General features: G+C 44.1%; 1 protein-coding gene across 1 annotated transcript in view; it reads left to right on the top strand.

Annotated features, from left to right (window-relative positions):
• Positions 1 to 20,632, top strand: part of LOC142579896 (venom metalloproteinase BumaMPs1-like) — a 158,085-nt gene that overhangs the window by 47,614 nt on the left and 89,839 nt on the right. The window contains exons 7-8 of the mRNA XM_075690568.1: positions 8,526 to 8,600; positions 17,083 to 17,228. Of these exons, the coding sequence (XP_075546683.1) occupies positions 8,526 to 8,600; positions 17,083 to 17,228 (221 nt within the window). The remainder of the gene's footprint in view (positions 1 to 8,525; positions 8,601 to 17,082; positions 17,229 to 20,632) is intronic.

The following is a 20,632-nucleotide window of genomic DNA, read 5'->3' as shown; positions in this document are numbered from 1 at the left end:
TTAACACAATTTAATATATTTTGAGAACCAAATGGGCCTTTCTTGCTTCTATGGTTGTGTAGAGAATGGAAACGTAGTTTAGCAATAACAACTATTAAGCTCCGATACGCTGCCTAATATTTACATATTTTTCGAGACAGTTTTGGAAATATACTCTATTACTATTAAGTATTCCCACAAGAACAACCTTGTCTCACTGTAGAAGTCGAAAATTATTACTTGACGGTGCAGGAGCTATACGAACTCCTTGGTCAGAATTTAGACGCCAAAGTGTTGTAGTGTTTATTGTTTATAATCATTCATACCACTGTAAAAACTGGTTCCGAATATACAAAATTTTACATTCGTAGGAACAATTTCTCACTTAAAAGGCGTCTATGCCAATTTGATTTTTGTTCTGTATATTGGCCCATGATGGTTCTTGCAGGCTTCTCTAGCGTACAACCTCTTTTGTCAATACGGACTCTCTTCCTTAGGAGACATTTCACACCAGAAAATAAACCTTCCGGCGTAGTGTCTCGCTGTTCTTGGGATCGGTTTCGAAAGCATCAAATGGACTTCGCGTTGTATTCATCTCTATTTTCATTCTTCACCTTTTGTCATTATAACAGCCTTTAAATAGCCCTAAGGAATATTGAATATCTGGGTAAAATGGTCTCCCAAAGGTCCGGGGCATGCCTCTTCCCTTCCACTATTATGACTGGGTCTATGAAATAAAGATGTTACCGAGTCCATTAAAAATACATGTTTTAAAAAATGTCATCGACTGCAGTGACCCATTCCCGCTTCATAAAAGGCGTTGAGCGTTAAGTACGATGAATGGGTCACATTTACGTTAATTCCCCTACAGCGTTTGGAACAAGGCCTTAATAGCGTAAATAGAGCAAACTGGCCTTGATGTTGATCTGGATCATTTCCAGCGCCTGACAAGGTCTTTATCTTGACTATGAATAATGTTATAAAATTTCTGTCTGTGAATATCTTGGGTTAGGACACCAGCAGGGAGAATAAAAACGGAGTTGATGTGCACGCTGTACCCAGGAACGACGCTGTAACGTAAAAATAACTAGCGCGCAATATTCTAGTTGCTGAAAGCCGCGACGCATGTGTATACATTTGTCATGAACCTCAGCAAGGCTTTGGCGTTGCTCGGGGAGGGCGCTTACGCAAGGGCCAATGAAGTAAGAGGAGATTGGAGGATTGGTGGAAGAAAAGTAGGGAAACGACAAAAAACCGACTCGTACAAAAGCACAGTTCGCAATAGGGGTCCAGAAAATTTGGTTGTGGGAGTTCATAATTTTCTTTGTTTTCTTAATGTTTAACCTAGGTAGGACGTTAGGCAGTATAATAGTAAGAGCTTGGTGGCGCAACACACCACCCCGTTTCAAAGGGGACGCTCATAACATCTATCCACCGATCCATCCATCCATGAATAGTACAAGAAACCGTACATAGGGTATTTTATGGCATGAATAAGTGAAGCATTCATGGCTATCGAGCCCCAGCGGCACTAGTTCAAATTGTCGGCCAACATCTGGCGGAGCCTGAAGACGAGGATAGAAATACGTGCACTTTATTGCGTCTCAAGTCAAGCATTCAAATAATGACACCAGTGCTTCGGGGTCAATAACACCCTCTATTTCGCTTTATTTAGCGCAGTCGCAAGGGGTTGCGCCGGTGGAGTTTTCGACGTGCAGGCGACAGACGGGCGGACGAACGAACAAATCGGCTAGCCATATACAGCTTCGCTGTAAAACATTGTGATCGTGCTAGTGCTTGCTTTATCCGCCGAAAGATAGCTGCGACAGATCTCTTTCGATGCGGGATTTTGAAGCACGCTGTACACATTGCATTGCTTTTCGCGTTTTTTGCGTGGTCAGAGCAGCGCTTCAGTCGCGTTATCAAGGGGCGTTAGTTATCAGCGTGATTAGCCGGCCTTGAGAGACGGATAATAAGTTTGATGTAGTCAGGAAGTAATAGCTGCAAAGCCGCAAAACCTGCTATCGATGCTCCTGCCTTACCATTACTAAGGTGATGCGCTACCTCTTCGGGATTGCTAGAGGCAATGCAGTTGCTTTCAATCAACTTATCTGAAGGCGCTGCCTTATGACGGGGGTCGGAGTGCAGTCACGTGGCATTTTTCCTAATTCCTGAGGTTTGTTGTCTAGTAGCAAAAAAACTGCACGCAGTTAGTACGTCGCTGAAAACACCGTAGTAATGTCATTTTGGAGTGCCTATAAATACGTAATTGACATTTTGATTAGGTCAGTACTTTTCTAGTTCCGTAACTACTTACAATAACCTTATTAAATCTAAGTAACAAAAAAATTACTGGCGGCTGCTACACTGTACCGGTAACAATATCCGTTAGGTTTCCTTGGAGCAACGCAACTGCCCTTTGTTTTTGGTCTTGATACGTGATAGTTAGGGCACCCAGTATAATTCACCCAGTAACCGAAATAAGGCCAAGCCGGAATTACTCGAAATCAGAATCAACAGCAGACATGCGCAGGAGCACTTATACTCGGAATCACAGAAACAGAAAAAGAAGAGACAGAGAGGATGCAGTTTCGCATATATATATATATATATATATATATATATATATATATATATATATATATATATATATATATATATATATATAAGGGCATCGGAAAGCTAGAAGCTAGTCAGGCCCTAGCACCCCCCCCCCCCCTCCGAAAAAATGAAAACTTTCCGCCTACGGGCTGTGGTACCATGTAGATAGAGAAGTCTTGAGGAAGAAAAAGAAGATTATGGAGATGTGTAAATATTGCTGTAATGGAGACATCTATGGTATACCTGATTAAACAACTAGGCTAGGTGACTGTCACCGCTTCTTCTAAAAAGAGATGACAACAAATCATCGTAATCGTCTCCTTCAACACACATTTTTTTAAACTCACTCCTAACCACGTGCATCCTCGCCTGCCAATACCCTCTACCATCTGTTGTCTTTAATGAGGTTTCAAACTTTTTATCCAGAACCCCACCAAAGAATTGTTTTTGTGGGAAACGAAATCATTCATTCATTAATATCGTAGCGTGCTACTTACCGCGTATGTGAGATGCGCGCCGCATAGTGTCGTTACGTGCACACTTTTATTGGGGTTGCATATCATTAAACCAGGTGGCATGCCACGTAGGTATTGCAGTGTAAAAGAGACCTGCATAGGCGGAAAAAGAAGTAAATCAGGAAATAAACTATTTCTGATAACACAAAGGGAAGCCCTTTACTTTTCAAAGCGAGATTAGGACGCCGTAGAACGTGTACTTTTAATGCGTGTCAGAACAAGGGGAAAAAGCAAGTGCTTGCTGCGGTAAGGCTCGGGAAATAATGTAGCATGTTTTATTAGATTGCGAAGCTATTTGCGCAGTGGTCAATTTAGGATCATCTCGCCTCCTTGAAGTCCTTTGGTTCAGAGAGAGCAGGGCGAAGCTAAACATGTCCGCAATAGAGATTTGTAAGGGACGACTGCAAGTTTGGTAGAACATAAGTAAGATAAAAAGTAACCTAAAACAAAGTTTCCAATATGGGTTAGGAAAGTTTCGCAATGGGAATTCGTCACGCTTTTTTGTTTCTAAAGTTAGGTAGGACATTAGGTAAAATAATAACAGGAGGCTGGTGACGCAACCCACGGCCCCGTTCCGAAGGAGCCGCTCATGGCATCCATTCATCCATCCCATCCAGCATTGGTACTTGTACAAAGCCGACAGAGAAGGTGTAGAGAAGAAAGAGAAAATTAGAAGTGTATACAGAAATCGTGGGTGAAATAAGTGTATAACACACTTGAATAAATCAAGCAGGCTAGGTGACTGTTTGTAGCCGTCCAGTTTCAAAGAAAATATTATTAAATCATTATGATCTTCCTTAGCATCATAGCATGGGCTACATGCAGCATACTGCATGTAGCCGGACCTGACTAACTCAAGAAGGCAAAGTGACCCCGTTTTAAAGGGGCTGTCAATAAACTATGATCATCATCACTAACAGAATAGTATTAGTCCGGACTCCACAGGTCCCGGGATGTGACATCTGCGCCACGCAGCCTGAATGCCTGTTTTTCCTATGAGGTACAGGATGTCACGCGTCCTCGCAAGGTACATCCTCGCAGATTCATTCTTGCATCCTCGCTGCTACAGAGGCGAATAGTAGATCTCCTCGCATGGCTGCAACCACGCAACGTCGGGCTCAGCAGACCACTGTTTCGAGAAAGAGCAGCACAATTCGGAGCTCGCCGTCGAAGGCACGAGGATGGCTCAGGTCATTCTCGTGAAACCCACGCGAATAGACTTCGTCGCATAGATCCTCTAGGGCCTGCTGCTTAAAATGGAGCTCCTATGGAGCCGCTCCACCAGCTTACGCTGTGACTGTGCTGCCATTACCGCGCCGGCTTCCAACTTCTTTTCTCACCACGAAGCATCACATAGTGGCACTGCCGCGAAGTCGGCGCGTCGCATTGAAGACGAGAGGCGTAGCGCTCAGATGCCTGCGAATCCGTGAAAATTTTGCCTCATTTGGCGCACACTCAGTGGCACATTCAGCGCATTCTACACGCAGCTCGCTAAAGCGGTACCGTGAAACACGTTCATTCAAAAGTGGGACGTACTGAGTGCATATGTGGTGCAGCCTGCTGATAAGTCGGGTTGCTGTCCTAGAGGGCTCCTTGTTATCTGGGCTCGACTGCGTTCAGAACCGGAGAAAATTAACAGATCTGTTTTTATCTTTGTAGAGTGGTACATTCTCGATGGAACATACCTAATTACCAAAGTTGGCATCAAATGCCTTTCGTTAAAGGGCGGCTCACATCGACAGGCGCATGCCTAGGTGACAAAGTTGGCATTAAATGGGTTCATTGGAGATCAGCAAAAACTTAGTGGCACATATCCAGTAAGGGTTTCATCGAACAGCTGTACCTAGCAAATCCTGCGTCGGTAGTGACCATATAGACGTGGAAGAGGTTCGTTGAAGAGCGACACGTAATTATAAATTGTCCCATACTCAGTCACCCAAGGTGGACCGAAGGTGCGTTTCGGACCTTCTTCCCTCATCAAACCAGCCCTATGCGATGCGCATTCGACCACGCCTTACCCAGTGACCCTGGCAGGGGGATAAACGGTTGCCTAGAGACATAGTGACCTACATAGCCCCCCGAAAACGCATGAAGTACCTGTGGAGACGACTTAGTTAGTCAGGCCATCTCTGTTTATTCAGGCGTTTCGGGGCAGGGCTTAGCGTCCGATGAGAAATAGAAGAGACGGTGCCTAAGGTACGGCCACAGCGTACAAAAACTGGCTTCGTTCTCTCGCATGTTTGCATGCTTTTTCACGTGGCGAATGTTGGGCAGCATGAATTAAAAGCAGGTCGAAAAGAAATTTGAGACGAAATGTAGAAAACAAATTGTGCTAGAAAGGTCGTGCTAACAAGAATCCAATATGTAGACTTCGTGAGATACGTCTAGTCTGAACAACGTGAATATTTACACTATGTAGTTACGCGCTGTGTACGATCTCTAGCGAAGTTGTACCTAAGAACAAGTTGAGGTCAGGAACAAAGAGGCACGAGTGACACTACGTGACCATTCAGGAGCTCGTCCCTGGGAATTGAGATCAAGAGTAGGCTTATTGAAAAGTGCAATTCTGACTTCACTCGACCTTCGTGGAGGGGGGGCCTGCTAAGGCAGGGTCAAAGAGAATGTGGCACTGGGGGCCCGTGTGTAAGTTTGGCTCTTTTGATGACACAGCCAGAAAGAGCCTGAATGTGTCGACACCTTCTACATGATCTGCTCAAGGAGCTGTACACTTGCGAACGGCTATTCAAGCGAAGGTTGTGTCGGCACATTGGATATTGCTGGCGCGGATGCAACGTCAGTAAGCAGTGTGCAAGTGACATCGTGGCAGGCACGACTACCAATAGGTGGCCTTTGTGCATCTTTCATCATTACACGTATTGGATCTGTCTGACCTCTAAACGAATGGTTAGCCTGAAGACGAAAGTAACGTTATTGAAAGTGGCGTTGGCGACAAGCACCGCGGAACTGTGGCAACGTTGTCGTGCAGTAGTTGGCTTCGTGAAAGTTGCCCCGTGCGAGAAGCTCCAGCCAGCATGACTATTTTTGCCATCCAGCGTGCTCGAGATGTTTGAGGAAGAATCAGTTGAATAAACGTCGTGCGTCGTTATTTGAACCAAAGAGATTGTATATTCCATATGATTTCGGTATAAGGAAAGCTGGTGCCCTCATTCAAAGAGCAGGCAATGCGTTCTACATGCGATGGAAAAAATGACGAGGTAATGCGGTGCGACGACAGTTTAGGTCTGTGCTGCTCTGTCTGCGGTCTGCTATAGTGACTCCTGTTACGGAACGTGTCGATGCGTTGAGCCGTCCGACGGAATGTGTGCATCCACCTACGCTGTCGTCAGCACACAAACAAGCTGGCTGGAGGACTCGACGTAAAGCGTAGAGTTGGGTGTGACAATGCTGGTGGCATGGGACGAGGTGAGAGGAGACTCGGGAGATGCGGAATGAGGTAAGGACGGCAGCTGGGCCGAGCGTCGGCTGACTGGAATTTTGGGAGGAGTTGCCGAGGAAATAGCGGGAGCGGTAGCGAAGCCAGTTGGATGACTAGTGGCTGGTGCAAAACTTCGTTAAAGTTTAGCCGCGAGGAATAGTTGCCGTAAAGAGAGCGTAGAAGGCGCCAGTGGTCCGTCGGACGATGGCCCCTGGAGACGTGGTTTCATGGTGGGGAAAATGCGCCGTGTAAGTGCTAGTTCTGAAAGGGCCTGTGCGAATGTCCGGAGCGCGGTATAAGCCCATGACCTCACAGGCGCGATATCAAGGTCCAGAACAGGAGCAAACAGAGCTACTGTGATGAGGCAGTAGCCTTGCTGAGACGTGATGCCCCGCTGTTAACTGAAAAGTGTGTCACCTGCTGCCAGATACCGTAGCACACTCTCACGTGGTGTGCTTCAGTGCATGAAACGACGTGCGTAAAAAAAAAATTAACTGGAACGCTAATGCATTTCTCCGCAAAGTTCGGGAATTCATATCTCAAAACTGGCGTCATCTTTACAAAGTCGTTCCAAGTGGATCCGCATTGCGAACTCCACTGCTTTAGTCTGTAAATTGCAATATGGACCTTAATGTAATTAACTAAGAACTTAGTTAGTAATATTTCATTAATTAGTTGATTTTGCATCTAATTATTTTTCAAGTATTGCCCGCCGCATCGACTAGACCGGGTCATGAACTAGAATTGTAATATTTGCCACAAGCAACTTCTTAAGATTTGTGAAAGTGTGCGCTGAAACACCCTGTATATATATATATATATATATATATATATATATATATATATATATATATATATATATATATATATATATATATATATATATATATATATATATATATGTGTGTGTGTGTGTGTGTGTGTGTGTGTGTGTGTGTGTGTGTGTGTGTGTGAAGAAACGTAACAGTGCATGTATTATGGCATATTTCGCATTCCTACTAGGCTTAACTAGCTACACACAAGCTACACGCGTCATAGGGAACCAACAGGCCGATAACGCTGCTTGGTCGACTCTTCAAGGCGACGAAGAGGAGCCGATACCATTATCAAGGACACATGTCGCTAGAAAACTTCGAATGCTCAGCCGTGAGATCACGTTCTTCTTCTGAAACGCAGGAAGTTTTCACAACAACAGGCTGAACAACCTAGACTCTTCTCTATGCCTTTGCATTTCATCTGGACTCTGCCGTCGCGAAGCTACCCTGCTCTATCGAATATGGTTAGCGGTGGCGTTCACCAAGTCTTTTACTTTCCTAATTGGATGAGCCGACGACGCCTCGTGTGATGACTGTGGTAACGAGGAGACTCTACAGCACCTTGTCTGTGACTGCCCTTGCTATAATTTACAGACGCGATCGCTTTCAATCGCGATAGTGCGCTTTGAACGAAGACCTCTACCAGAGGAACCTACTTTAAAATGCCGTCATCACGAGCAATCGCAGCAGAGGGTGAGGAAGGCACTGTTGCAGTTTTTAAGGGCAACAGAATTGGACAAATGGCTGTAGCCTGAACAGATGTTTGTGGTGCTGCAAGTGTTACTGTGCTGTGCAGTGACAGTATGCGGTGACAGTGACCGACTGTGATTGCGTGTCTGTGCTCCTTTCTTTCTTTATCCTTAGTTTCCAATCACTTCACCTCGCCTCCCCTCTTTCCCCAGCGTGGGGTAGCAAGCCGGATCTTCCCCTCTGGTTAACTTCCCTGCCTATCCACTTTCCTCTGTCTTTCTCTTTTACGAAATAATACGCCTGGGCGCAGCAACGTTCACAACTGAAGATAATTTGCGGTAATAGTTTTTAAACATTCTCCAAGATATCATAATTTACCAACCCGCCCAAACATTTCACGTTACTATTCAGTGCATTACGATTATTAGTCTGTGTATTGTGGATATGACTGCCGTCAATAAAACACAACGCTTTCTTTCTTTCCAATAGGCCAATTTACGCTATCGCAGCTTTGTTCAGCCAAGGGTTCAGCTGGTGATTGTTGGCGTCAGCGTTACTAACAGGGTAAAACTCGTTTATTTCGTCTCTTCTATACACGCGATTCCCTAGAGTGCGTGTACACATGAGTGACATTTGTATGTGGTAGCTATAGTTCTAAAGCGTAGAAAGAAGTGCCAAATGTTTTCAGAGATTTCTCCAGGAACGTTATAGTTTGGGGGCGTACCGGTGAACGTTTCCAGCATAGTTCACTTGAAGTTCACGAATAACTATTAATAGGCAATCTGTGGTATAAACAGAAGTGGTAGTATAAATATCCCATTACATTCACTCGTGCCTCCGTTGTTTGCTCAATTTGCTGTCAACCATGGAAAGTGCGAGTTAATTGGATGGTATTGCAGATATTTTAATTTAGTACCTGTGCTTGTATTTGGCGTAATAAATTACAAAATATTGCGCATTTCACGTGATTGTTGCAGCATCAAATTGTTGTCCCAATTCACTTTTAGGTATTTTTAGTGAAGGAGGTGCAAGTATAAGTTTGCGAACGTTCTATAGAAATGCTCTAGGTTGGTCATGTCGATTATACAATCCTCATAAATTTAATCGTTATTTAGCTGAAAGTATTCGCCGGCTATAAAAGGTGACAGCCAACTCATTGTGAACTTGGGCACACTGTTTGAAATTATGTGCATGTTTTCTAATGGATATAGTTGTAGAACAGCGCAAGAGCTGAAGTGGCAAGGCACCTGAGGATATGTATCGCATTATTCAACTGTAATTCATCACATAGCAGGGGTCACAGTTATTATTATGCATAGGAAAGTGTAACGCAACGTTTTAAGTAGGTTCAAAGGCCTTATAGTATGTACTTTCGCAAGCCATGTTTAAGAATGGACACACCGAAACACAAAAAAAATGTTACAGATATTCTGTTTTATTACATATAATACTAATACATGTAAACAACAGTCGTCTCTAGAAATGGAGAAGGAAAAGATAAGAATACAAATACTTACACTGCATTTCTCACATTTTTAGAAATCCTTACAAAAAAGCTCATTTGTTTACAAATTCTATTGTATATGAAACTTGCCTATTTCAAAGGAGTTAGTTTTTTGTCGTCCGTTATTGTTTGTCGAGTTTTCTTTATTTGGGGGTCTATAGCAAGAAGTATTTGGTCATGCTGTGTCGAAAGAGCCACATTTGCTCGCCATGATGAACTACGTAAGATAGTGTGAACACGAGGAAAGGAAATTGAGGGCTGAGATTTTTTTTAGTCTCAACCGCATGGAGTAACCCACGGCTATTAATGCCAAATACTAGACGCACCATTCGCGGGACCAGGTTTCGTCAACCCGTAACCATCCATGGAGTTCTGCATGAGTCCTGTTTTGGGCATGCACTGCCAGCTAAATGTCGCTTAGCATCGGATGAGCGACTTTGCCTTCTTTCACCCTCCTTTCTGCTAGCACATGTTGTTTCTTTCGCTCTTCTATTGCAGTATTAATAGGCAGTCTGCACACGCATGGACAAAAATGTAAACACACCCGTAAGCCTTCCTCATGCTTGTTCCTTAGAGACCGCGGCGTTCATGCTCGATTGCAATTTGGAATTGGTGAGGTGTCGGCAGCAGGAAATAAATAAATAAATAAATAAATAAATAAATAAATAAATAAATGTCAACCAATGCGGATTAAGTTTAAGCGAAGCTTTTGTAGTTGTAGCAATGGTTGACAATAATTAGCGGTGATGTTGACGGCAGTTGTGGGTCCTCCCATGCTTGCTTTAATACGAGACGGGTGACGTAATGGCAAATTAGAGCTTGCGTGTGACAATTGCGCTTGTATACCAAATACACAGAAAACACAGTGTGACCTGTTTGCTTGAGGCGTCGTTGCGTGCCATTCTTTTCAGTTAGTTGAGATTTCAGGGCTGTCTATCCTTCTCACTACGCGTAGCATCGTGGCAGAAGCGATAATTTGATAGACAGCCACTATTGCAGCATCGTATTCACAGTCCAGTGACTTACTGCGGTTTTGGTTCACACAATGCATAAATTTACCCCATGGAAAATTTTGTACTGCGTTTATTCTAACGCTTCTCACTGAAAAGCCAGTGTTGGAGTCGGCGTCCGGAGATGGCGTCCCGTGATCGAAAATGCCCATATATATTTAGGTATATGTACGTGCCACACCTTGCCATATGAGATGCTGTTTATGTGGGTAAATATTAGGATACCATTCTGTCACTAACGTTGTTCATACGTTGTCTTATATTCTTGATAAGGTTATTCCTCTGAATTTTGAGAACGACACAAGTAATAACTTCTCTCCACCTTGCGGGTATCTGCAGAACTATCACGCCATACTCTTGCCTTTGCTTTGAGCTGTCGACCAATTCGACTTCGGCCTGCCATCTGCTAGCCGCTTGGGTTAGCTCAAATGGTAGAGTGGCTGCCCCAGAAACGCTGTGGTCCCAGGTTGAAGTCCTGGTGAGGACGAATTTTTGTTCAACAGCGAGGTTTTTTTTCGTGGAACCCGCATGGTTGTAGCAGTTGCTACGATTGGATGAATGTCTCAGTTGCCCTTAATTAAAGTTTACTTTAGCTTGTTAACATTGGTCGAACTTCCGCCTGTCAAAATGCCAAATGCGAATCTGGCTCCAATGCACACAGTATGTTTCCAAGAGTTTCAAACCTCAGCTTTTGCTCGTGTAACGTTCTGATGCAGTGTTGCTCCAATCTCCCGTGCCTTGTGAATACGTATCGGTCGCTTCACTGGTGCTCTGTCTCGCACGTAGCCGTAAACTGGAAAGGTGCACGAAACGGCTGATGTGCGTGAATTGAAGGCAGCTTGTACGAATAACTATAGAGAAATTGCCTGGTATTTTTTCGATGCTAAGTCGGATGTATACCTGTTATTAGGCGACAGAATGTGTTGCAGGCCTCAGTTTCACGAGTTTCTCGAAAGAAAACATAGGCAGTTCTTTCTTATATTGACCGCTGCTTCACGGAAGTGATAGCTGTTTGATAAACTAACAAAAAATATTATTTTTGCAGCTTATACAATACCAGATATAACTTGTATTAGAAGAAGCCAACAAACACTTATCTTATGATAAAACTAAAACAAATCGGGTCCCTTTCCTCTTCTTCTTATTAAACTTGGTTATTAATGTAATATATATTATGTGCTCGCTTGATTGCCCGCAGTTGCATATTCCATTTAGTTTTCTCCCCATTACGTTACTCTGCAGTCTATTGCAAAGTTCAAAGCAGTTATACAGACTATCCATGTAGTTGCGACGGTGAAGTAAGTCGCAAAATTGTGAATGACGAAACAAACTTTTCATTGGGCGAACCCGAGCTCAAAAAAGCAAGTTGTACTTGCAGCACAACTATAGCGGCATACACTGTCGGCGATTGGGGAAATGTGATCCGTAGGTGAGACGCGTCGGCTTTTGTACATCACTCCTCGGAGTTTCCAGTGCAATCACCGGTGGCCGCGTGGTTTCCAGAAGCTACTACACAATTCGTGTTGCACATGCGACCTAACTAAGCAAGGTTCGGCGAGGACATAGACAACAGGTAGAATGAGCGATAACACTCGCGTAAGCCCCAAATCATGCAGGCGCGTCTTGCGCTCACCAGTAACATTAGGTTGTTAGAGAGATAACTGCACTCCTCGTGAAAAAAAAATAAGTGAGTACACATGGAAATACTTTCCCTTCTCATAATAGTACAATGCATTCACCTGTTATTTTCGAATAACTCCCCATCGCAGATATTGCTATATTTAAGGAATCTGATCAAAAATTTCTTTGTTTCTGAACACGTTTACTGCATTCATTGGTGATTCAAAGAAAACAGTGCTGAGACTGTTTAGAGACGCTGTAATATTGAGGTGTAGTTTAATAGTTTTCAACGGATCCAAGCTGAGAGATAAGCAATGCGCAATTCGAGAGGATGTCAATCCTGCTATCAGATGTGCACCAGCAAAACTGGTTAAATATGCTTTAGCCACAAACCTCTCATTTAAGCTACATTTCGATAAACTGCACATGGGCGACAAAATCTTTGACTATGATAGCGCATGAAAGGCGGTAACCGAAATAATAAGATAGCTAAAGGTCAAGCAATGTGCAGAACCTAAAACCTTGCCTTCTGGCGCAAAAAATAACACTTCTTGTTGCTTTACATTTGATCTTTTGTTAGTTAACTGCCGCAGCTTGAAAAATAAGGTCGATGAGTTTGCAGCTTTGGTTTCCGCTGTACAACCGCACATAGTGATCGGAACTGAATCCTGGCTTCATGAATCTATCGCCAATAACGAGGTATTTCCCTGTGGTTATGATGTTTACCGGTGCGACAGAAACGCACATGGTGGCGGCATTTTTCTTCTCATTATTGAGTGCCTTCATAGTACTGAACTTCCTACTTCTTTAAATCATTCTTATTTCATATGATGGAGGGTGGCAGTTTCCTCACTGTTGGGTCTTTTTACCGGTCTCCGAGTTCTTGCAATCCGGAATCATTTACCGAGCTATCAAACTTTTTAACTGCCGTAAATACTTAGTATATAGTTGGGGGTGACTTTGACATGCCTGCTGTTGACTGGGAAAATGGCAAAACGGTGTTCACAGACTCAACTGCCCTATCTCTTGTCTTTTCAGAGTTTATTATAAATAATGACCTAACCCCATTCGTGTACGAATGAACGCGACGAGATCATTTTTCTGCCAGCTCCTTGGATTGGTTTTTTGCTAGCTCTGAGTCGTTGATCGAAAATGTAGCTGCCATACCTGGTATCAATGATCACGATTGCGTTGTTGCCACGTCTAGTGTCGCTTCAGTTAGACCAGCCCATAAATATCCTAGAAAGGTTTTTTTTCTATGACCGAGGAGATTACATGTCCTTATCACGAGAGCTTTCAAGTTTCTTCCCTATTTTTTATTAGGTCAGCCAGTCAGTGAACATAGATGAAGCTTGGATTCGTTTTAGAGATAAAGTAAAGGCTTTAATTGGAAAATACATAACTTCCAAACCTTTGACAACTAGGCGCTGGAAAGAGAGACCTTATATAGATAAGAAAATTCGCTGGCTAATTAACAAAAACCGCCACCTGTATGCTTCGTACTTAAAGACTGGCATTCAGTCTGTTTTCCATGAAATACGTCACGTGAACTACAAAATTAAGCAAGAAATAAAGGTAAATAAACAAGCTTCTATTTCATCACTTGACGCAAAGTGGAGGGATAATCCTAAAAAAATGTTGGAAATTTGTTCAAATAAATGGTAAAGTGGGCACCACTGTCCCTAGTTTATCAGTTGGTCAGAAAACAGTGCTTGATGGTTATGGCAAGGCTTGCTGTCTGAATTCCTATTTTAAAAGTGTTTTTTTTTCTGATACGTACACTGGTGAACTGCCTCAAATACAAGACATAGTCTACGAGAATAGGCCTATGATTACTGTCACATATAACGGTGTTCTCAAGCTTATTTCCAATCTGAACAAGAAATGTGCTGGCGGTCCTGGAGGCATTCCGTCGCAGGTATTAAAATCCTGCTCACAAGAAATTGCGCATTTTTTAGTAGCGCTGTTTAATAAATCATTGAATACCATTTCATTACCTGCAGAGGGGAAAGTAGCCCACGCCGTTCCTATTCATAAAGAACGGTCCCAGAAGTGCTCTAGAGAACTACAGGCCTATTTCTCTAACATGTCTATGTTGCAAAACAATAAAACATTACATACAGTGTTGTGATGAAACACCTACAAATCAATAATTTCTTTCGAATGTTCAGCATGGATTCAGGCCTGGCTTGTCATGTGCGACTCAACTGGTAGAGTCCTCCCATGATCTCTTTTACTCTTTTGACCTTGGATTTCAGGTAGACTGCATATATTTGGATTTCCGGGTGGCTTTTGACACCGTTTCCGAAGCATTGCTTTTACATAAATTATCTTGTCTCGGTATACGCTCTGTTATAGTATATTGGATTAGAAATTACCTATCTGGGCGAAACCATCATGTTTTAATATACAGCACTAAATCAACACCTGTCACCGTAACCTCTGGCGTGACCCAACAGTGTGTTTTGGGGTTTTGGTTATTTTTAGTTTTGATAAATGACATTGTCCACAATCTAGTATGCAAAGTGAGGTTATATGCTGATGATTGTGCCATATGCAGGAATGTAGAAAATGATTGTGATGTTAGTAGTTTGCAGAATTATCTATACAAAATTCATGCGTGGTGCATTTAGTGGGGCATGTCTTTGAACAGTGCCAAATGTCAACTTGTGTCATTCACCCGTAAGTGCTTTCCTCTGAGATCAGTGTATAAGTTGGATGGACTACTTCTTGGAACGGTCCAACACTACAAATAGCTCGCGGTCTATCTTTCAGAAAATTTAACACGGAATAAACATATTGAATGCTTAACCATAAAATCATCTCGTATGCCAAACGTTGTTAGGCGTAATTTTTATAAAGCCCCCCAGAAAGTACAAAAAAAAACTGATTCGCATAACAAATGTTTGTCCGGTACTCGAATACGCTTGCCAGGTATGGGACTCCCAAAGCTCTAAACTTACAGAAAAGCTTGAACACGTCCGAAACCGCGCTGCAAGATTCGTTTCTTCCGTAGCAGTATTACTTTAGTTAAAGACGACCTTGGTTGGAAAACATTAGCACACCGCCGATTAACTTCAAAATTAGAACTTTTTTCCGAATTTACACTGATCTCACAGGAATAAATAAGAACTTGTATATTTCCCCTCCCCCCTTCATCTCTAAACGATGGGATCACGAGCTGAAAGTTCTTCGAACGCGCTGTCGTACTGATGTCTACCGTAATTCATTTTCTCCGCATGCTTCCGCACTCTGGAATAGTCTTACCAAGAGCGTTGGTGAATGTAAAACGTGTTCAGTGTATCTGCCTTTATTGTCACGCAGTCTTCCGTAGTATAATATCACCTCGTTTACTTTATATCATTTGGCTGGCATCGCGCTTCATGCGATAGAGTACTGTTTCCATTTCTGTGTTGAAATTTTGCACCGCAGTTCAGTTAAGACCGTTTTGCCGTCGGGATGACTCATCGATGTTACGTATTTTGTTACTTTTACTACCTGTGCTTAGCTGTTTCCAGTTTTTGTCACGTGTTCATTTTCCTGTAATTGCCCCCCTCCCCTGCAATAATGCCCTTGTGGTGCTGCAGGTGCTTCCATAAATAAAAAAAACAAATAAATACGGTCAACAAGGCATTTGAAGTTTTCCGTAATCATCTTTTTATTGACAAGCTGCTGTTTAAGAATAAACACAATAAAGAGGTAAAAAAATTTACCAGCTGAGAGCTAGACCTTCCGATTCGAAATCTATAGCTGCGCATTTGGAATCAAGGTGAGTTGCATTTGAGCTCTGGTTTTTCTTCATTTTTTATAAAAATTTTTCAACTGTATGGAAACGTCTATCACAGTTCAAAATCACGAATGGCTAACATCAAAACGACTAGGAGAATGAAAATTTAGCAGACACTATTTAAAAATGGACATGTAGGGTGAAAGTCAGACAAAACTCCCACTGTTGGAAGGGCGCAACTGCAGCAAACATTTTGCTTTGGGCGCATTAGTTTACTGGAAGGCCTTTGCTCTCTTTGTAAGGAGATGAGTTAAACGCATCAGAAAACACATCTAAGGTTGCAAATTCCATTATTGGTTATTGCGCCCAACATGAGCATCCGCATTCACCTGCTGCATACCGGTTTTATCACAAACTCGGCTTGACGGCTCCAATTAATCGTGGTCGCCGTAGGTCTCTCTGCTCGGCTATCTCCGCTAATTCGTACTGATCAATCCCTTCGTGTCAATTCTGTTTAGAAATGCAAACCGATAGACGTAATCTACGTCCCTTTTCCTGGCCGACAATGCTGACTGATGATGGAGTGTCAACCGCGCGCTGGATATTTGCTGTGCGGTCAGCAGGCTTTCCTTTTTGTGAATGAATCTCCCTCTCTTTCTCTTTAAGGTATTATGAAAAGCACGGCAGCAAGAAGTACACATATGCCTCCTAACCACTGCATGCATAGGTTCAGCCGCATTTATCACTAAGAGTGAATATTTTTTGCTACAAAGTTCAGGATAACTGCTGCGAAGACAGTGAGGCGTCTCACATATTGAAATTATCATAAAGCGTCCGACTGAGTACCCTGCGGCCAATTTTGGCGCTACATCATAAACAACTGCGATTTCCTAACTCTCTGAAAATTTAGAGTATAATGTGGGTAATTAACACACGGGATAAGACGGTGTGTTTAACATTAATGGATGTCGCCTATAAAACAATCACTGAATGAAAACTAATGACTAAGCCACGAAAGGTAAAAAATAACATGTTGCATCGGTAAGGGATGAACACAATAGCAGTTTTATGAATTAGCAACAATTCTGTGTCGTATCTGCTACGATGCTTCACCTTAGGTAGCGAAAAGGTGTCCTTGTCAGAAATAGACCCTTTCTTCAATGCAAGTAATTTTTTTTATTTCAGCCGGAAGACGAGCCATATATGGCTCATGTACCTGGCTATAATTCTACGCGCAATATTCTGAATGATAGAACAAGATATAATTTTAAAGATTACGTCAACCAGCAACCTTATTTCAACAAGACCGACATTATTTTCCTAGTTACCGGGTAAGTACTATAATATGCTAGCCCCGCTTACTGAAACATATGTATAATATTGTGAGCGCAACACTTGCCAGGCTTTAAACTTCATCATCGCCACCAGACGCTCCACGATTGTGAGCGTCTGGTGGAGCGTGTCGTGTTCCTTGATGTGGTGTCCTCGGTTGGCCACTGTCTTTACCAAGTGTATGACTTGCGTGACGGCCTCTTGATGTTTCTGTAAGCGTGATAGGTCAGCTTCGTATCTCTGTAGGAGGAATGCTAGGATGCGAAGAGGGGACACGTTTTGATCAACGATCCGTTCACCGTGACGTCTTGGTGTTTACTCATCATGGCGCTAAATCTTCGCGTTCCTTGGCGCAAGACGAGAAGGTCTGATTTATTCGGTGAGCAAGATAGACCTCTATGGCAGTGGTACTGTTCAGTGCTTGAACGTGTCTTGTCATTTTTTTTATAATTAGATAATTGGCATTTAAGGCATGCCTAATTTCAGCAACGCTTTATCGGTATGGTCGTGGACCTGTTACCGCACTGTTGAATAATATGGGGTAGATCGCCGAGCTTTCGGGTGTTTGCCTACTCGGTGAGGAAGTCACGCACGTAGTAGCACGCCTTCTCACCTGAGTTCGTTTGTACAATGTAGTGGATTTCGGGGTAAGACATGTTTCTAATTGCTGCATTCACGTCAAGAGCGGGAATGACGCTTTTGTTCTGTGAGCTGAGATTCTTTATGACGTCTTTGTTCAAACGGAGGTGGATGCCTTGCGTAGAGAGGTGTGGTCTGAGTCAGTGCATCGTGGTGGAGAAGCGGTCATTTTTCACAGGCAAGGTGAGTGTCTATTCAGTGTCATGCCCTCGAACAGGTTGCCCTCACAAGAAGTGAGGGTCATAGAACGGATGTTTTCGTTGTCCAGTGGTTTATTCAGTTTTGAGATAATTCTCTATTTGGCGTGCTTCAACGGCGTGGAGATGTGGCCTGTGTTTTAGTTCCTGTTACTTACTAGGAGGCAGTCTCTATCCATGTCATCTGAGTTTCATAGTGCATTATTGTTTCTGTTTTCTCCAGACAAGCCCGTGTTGCATTTCAGTTCGCAAAGGGTTGTCACTATTTCCGCCTTGGTGAAAGGCTGGTCGGCCTTGGGTTGGATGTACTAGAGTAATCTGAGTGCATGGTCTTGCAGTTCAGAGGAGGAGCTCCTGTACACTTCTGCTTCGGGGCATTGAAGATGGCTTGTCCTGCGCCATGGTGCTGCTTGATGACTCGAGCAAAGTACTTTGTCGTTGTCGTTCGTGTATCTGGAATAAAAAGGGAGGCCAGGAACAGTGGGATTGTGCGGCAATCGCTTAGCCTGCCTTGAAGGCAGTCTCAGGGTTTATTTCAGTTCTACCTACCTAAAATTCTCGGTGTACCCTGGCATGTTTTCTCAGCGCTGCAGTGTGGAGCTCGAGGTTGGGGTCGTGTTTCCGTTTCCTCCCTTTGTTGAGCAGACCGCAATGTGCCTCTCACAGATGGAGAAAATGATGACGACGGACGGTTCCGCATTGATTTGCATCGTCCTGGAGTGTTTCTCGCCCATAGTCATCAGATTTTTCATCCACTGTCCCGACACCTTGAGATCACTGGGATAGTCGTATTTGTAGAAGCCGGGCCAATCTGTGATCTTGGCTCTACCCATGTCTAGGGGGGTGGTCTGGTGCTTGAATATTGCAGTGGCCTATGCGAATAGTTTCATCCAATCTATCCCATTCCACCCTTTAGATTCACATACGAAACAAATTTGTCTGCTCCCTAGGCTTTCTTCGAGAAGCGTAACAGTTGTCGTTTACAGTAGTTATGGCGCAGCACAGGTGTCGTTTAAACGGCCTGCTGATTGATGCTGCACTAAATACGCTGCAGTGTGTGAAGCCTTTAAATGTCCATCGAAAAGCTTCGAGTAAATTTCACACGCATGATGTCTCGTTGTTTGCCACAACGGAGAACAAGCATGGTTAGTTCTTGCAAAATCACTGTATTATATTGCCACCTGGTGTTTTGAGCCAGCATTGCGTGCCCAGCAACAACGGTGATTCAAGACGACGAAGTCGAGGATCTTGGGCCAGCTGGAGAACCGTCCTTCTTGTGTCTGACATTTTCGTGTCTGGCTGCTGATACTGCTACTTATTTCGCCTTAGCGCGTGACAAACTGGTGGAGGTGCGGGGTAATCTAATCTATGCACCATACCCCTCCGGGCAGCAGGAGCTCCAGCCCCGTACCGGTGGTTACGCCTGTACACCGCGCCAGCAGAAGGATCCGTGGACAAGCCCCTGAGTTTGGACTCCTCCCAGAGAAAATGGCAGCTCCGATCACTCCAACCGGTATGGAAAGCACAACGCGGATTCATTGTACGCTATTCAATCCGCGAACGCCGAATCCCTTCCACGGCGCCATACATGAGGACGTTGAAGATTGGCTGGTGCACTATGAACGCGTTGCTGCGTTCAACAAGTGGGATGAGGCAGACAATCTGAGAAACGTCTATTTCAGCCTTAACGATGGCGCACGTGTTTGGTACGAGAACCGTGTAGATGCCTTAACTTCATGGGCAGAATTCAAACGCCGGATTCTTGAGACGTATGCGAGCCCTGATCGCCGACAGCGAGCTGAGCGTGATCTCCAGTCCCGTATACAAATGCCGAACGAGGGTGTCGCAATGTACGTCGAGGACATGACGCGTCTCTTTCGACAAGCCGACCCCAGCATGTCGGAAGAAAAGAAGGTGCGGTACCTGATGCGCGGAGTGAAAGAGCAGCTGTTCGGCGGTCTCGTGCGCAGTCCTCCTAAGACTGTGTCCGAATTTCTTTCTGAGGTCATCACCATGAAGCAGACTCTTCGCCAGCGGACACCATCATACGAACGCCAAGTGAACACTGCCTCACCTACGGACTTCTTCGGAGCTCTCGGGGGTCACGTCAATTTCTTTCGAGAGCTCATTCCTTCCGTGATCGCGAAGAACTCCAGAAACTGTCGGTACCTTCACAGCCGACGCTCAGCTCCTTGTCCAGCGTTCTCCGTGATGAAGTCCAGCATGCGCTAAGAGAACCACCCTTCAACACAGAAGCTCGACTGCTAAGAACTGACAGCTCCCGTATGTAGTATGCGCAAGCTTTGAGGCAACCTGCCCCACCTCCCTCCCCGCTTCGCGCCGCGTTCCCGGCCATGCTACAGCCCGTCCAAGCGGCCTCGTATTACCAGGACCACCGACAGGCCCCAAGGAAATCAGACGTGTGGCGGGCACCTGATCGCCGTCCCCTTTGCTTTCACTGTGGCGAAGCTGGGCACGTCTACCGACAGTGCTCCTATCGAGAGCTCGGACTACGCGGATTTTCAGCAAACTCGCCGCGACCTAAGTTCGGCCAGCGTCCTCCGGAA

This window comes from Dermacentor variabilis, chromosome 4 (assembly GCF_050947875.1).
Source record: "Dermacentor variabilis isolate Ectoservices chromosome 4, ASM5094787v1, whole genome shotgun sequence".
Lineage (NCBI taxonomy): Eukaryota > Metazoa > Arthropoda > Arachnida > Ixodida > Ixodidae > Dermacentor > Dermacentor variabilis.
Note: the sequence above shows the minus strand (reverse complement) of the source record. Positions and strands in the feature narration are given on the sequence as shown.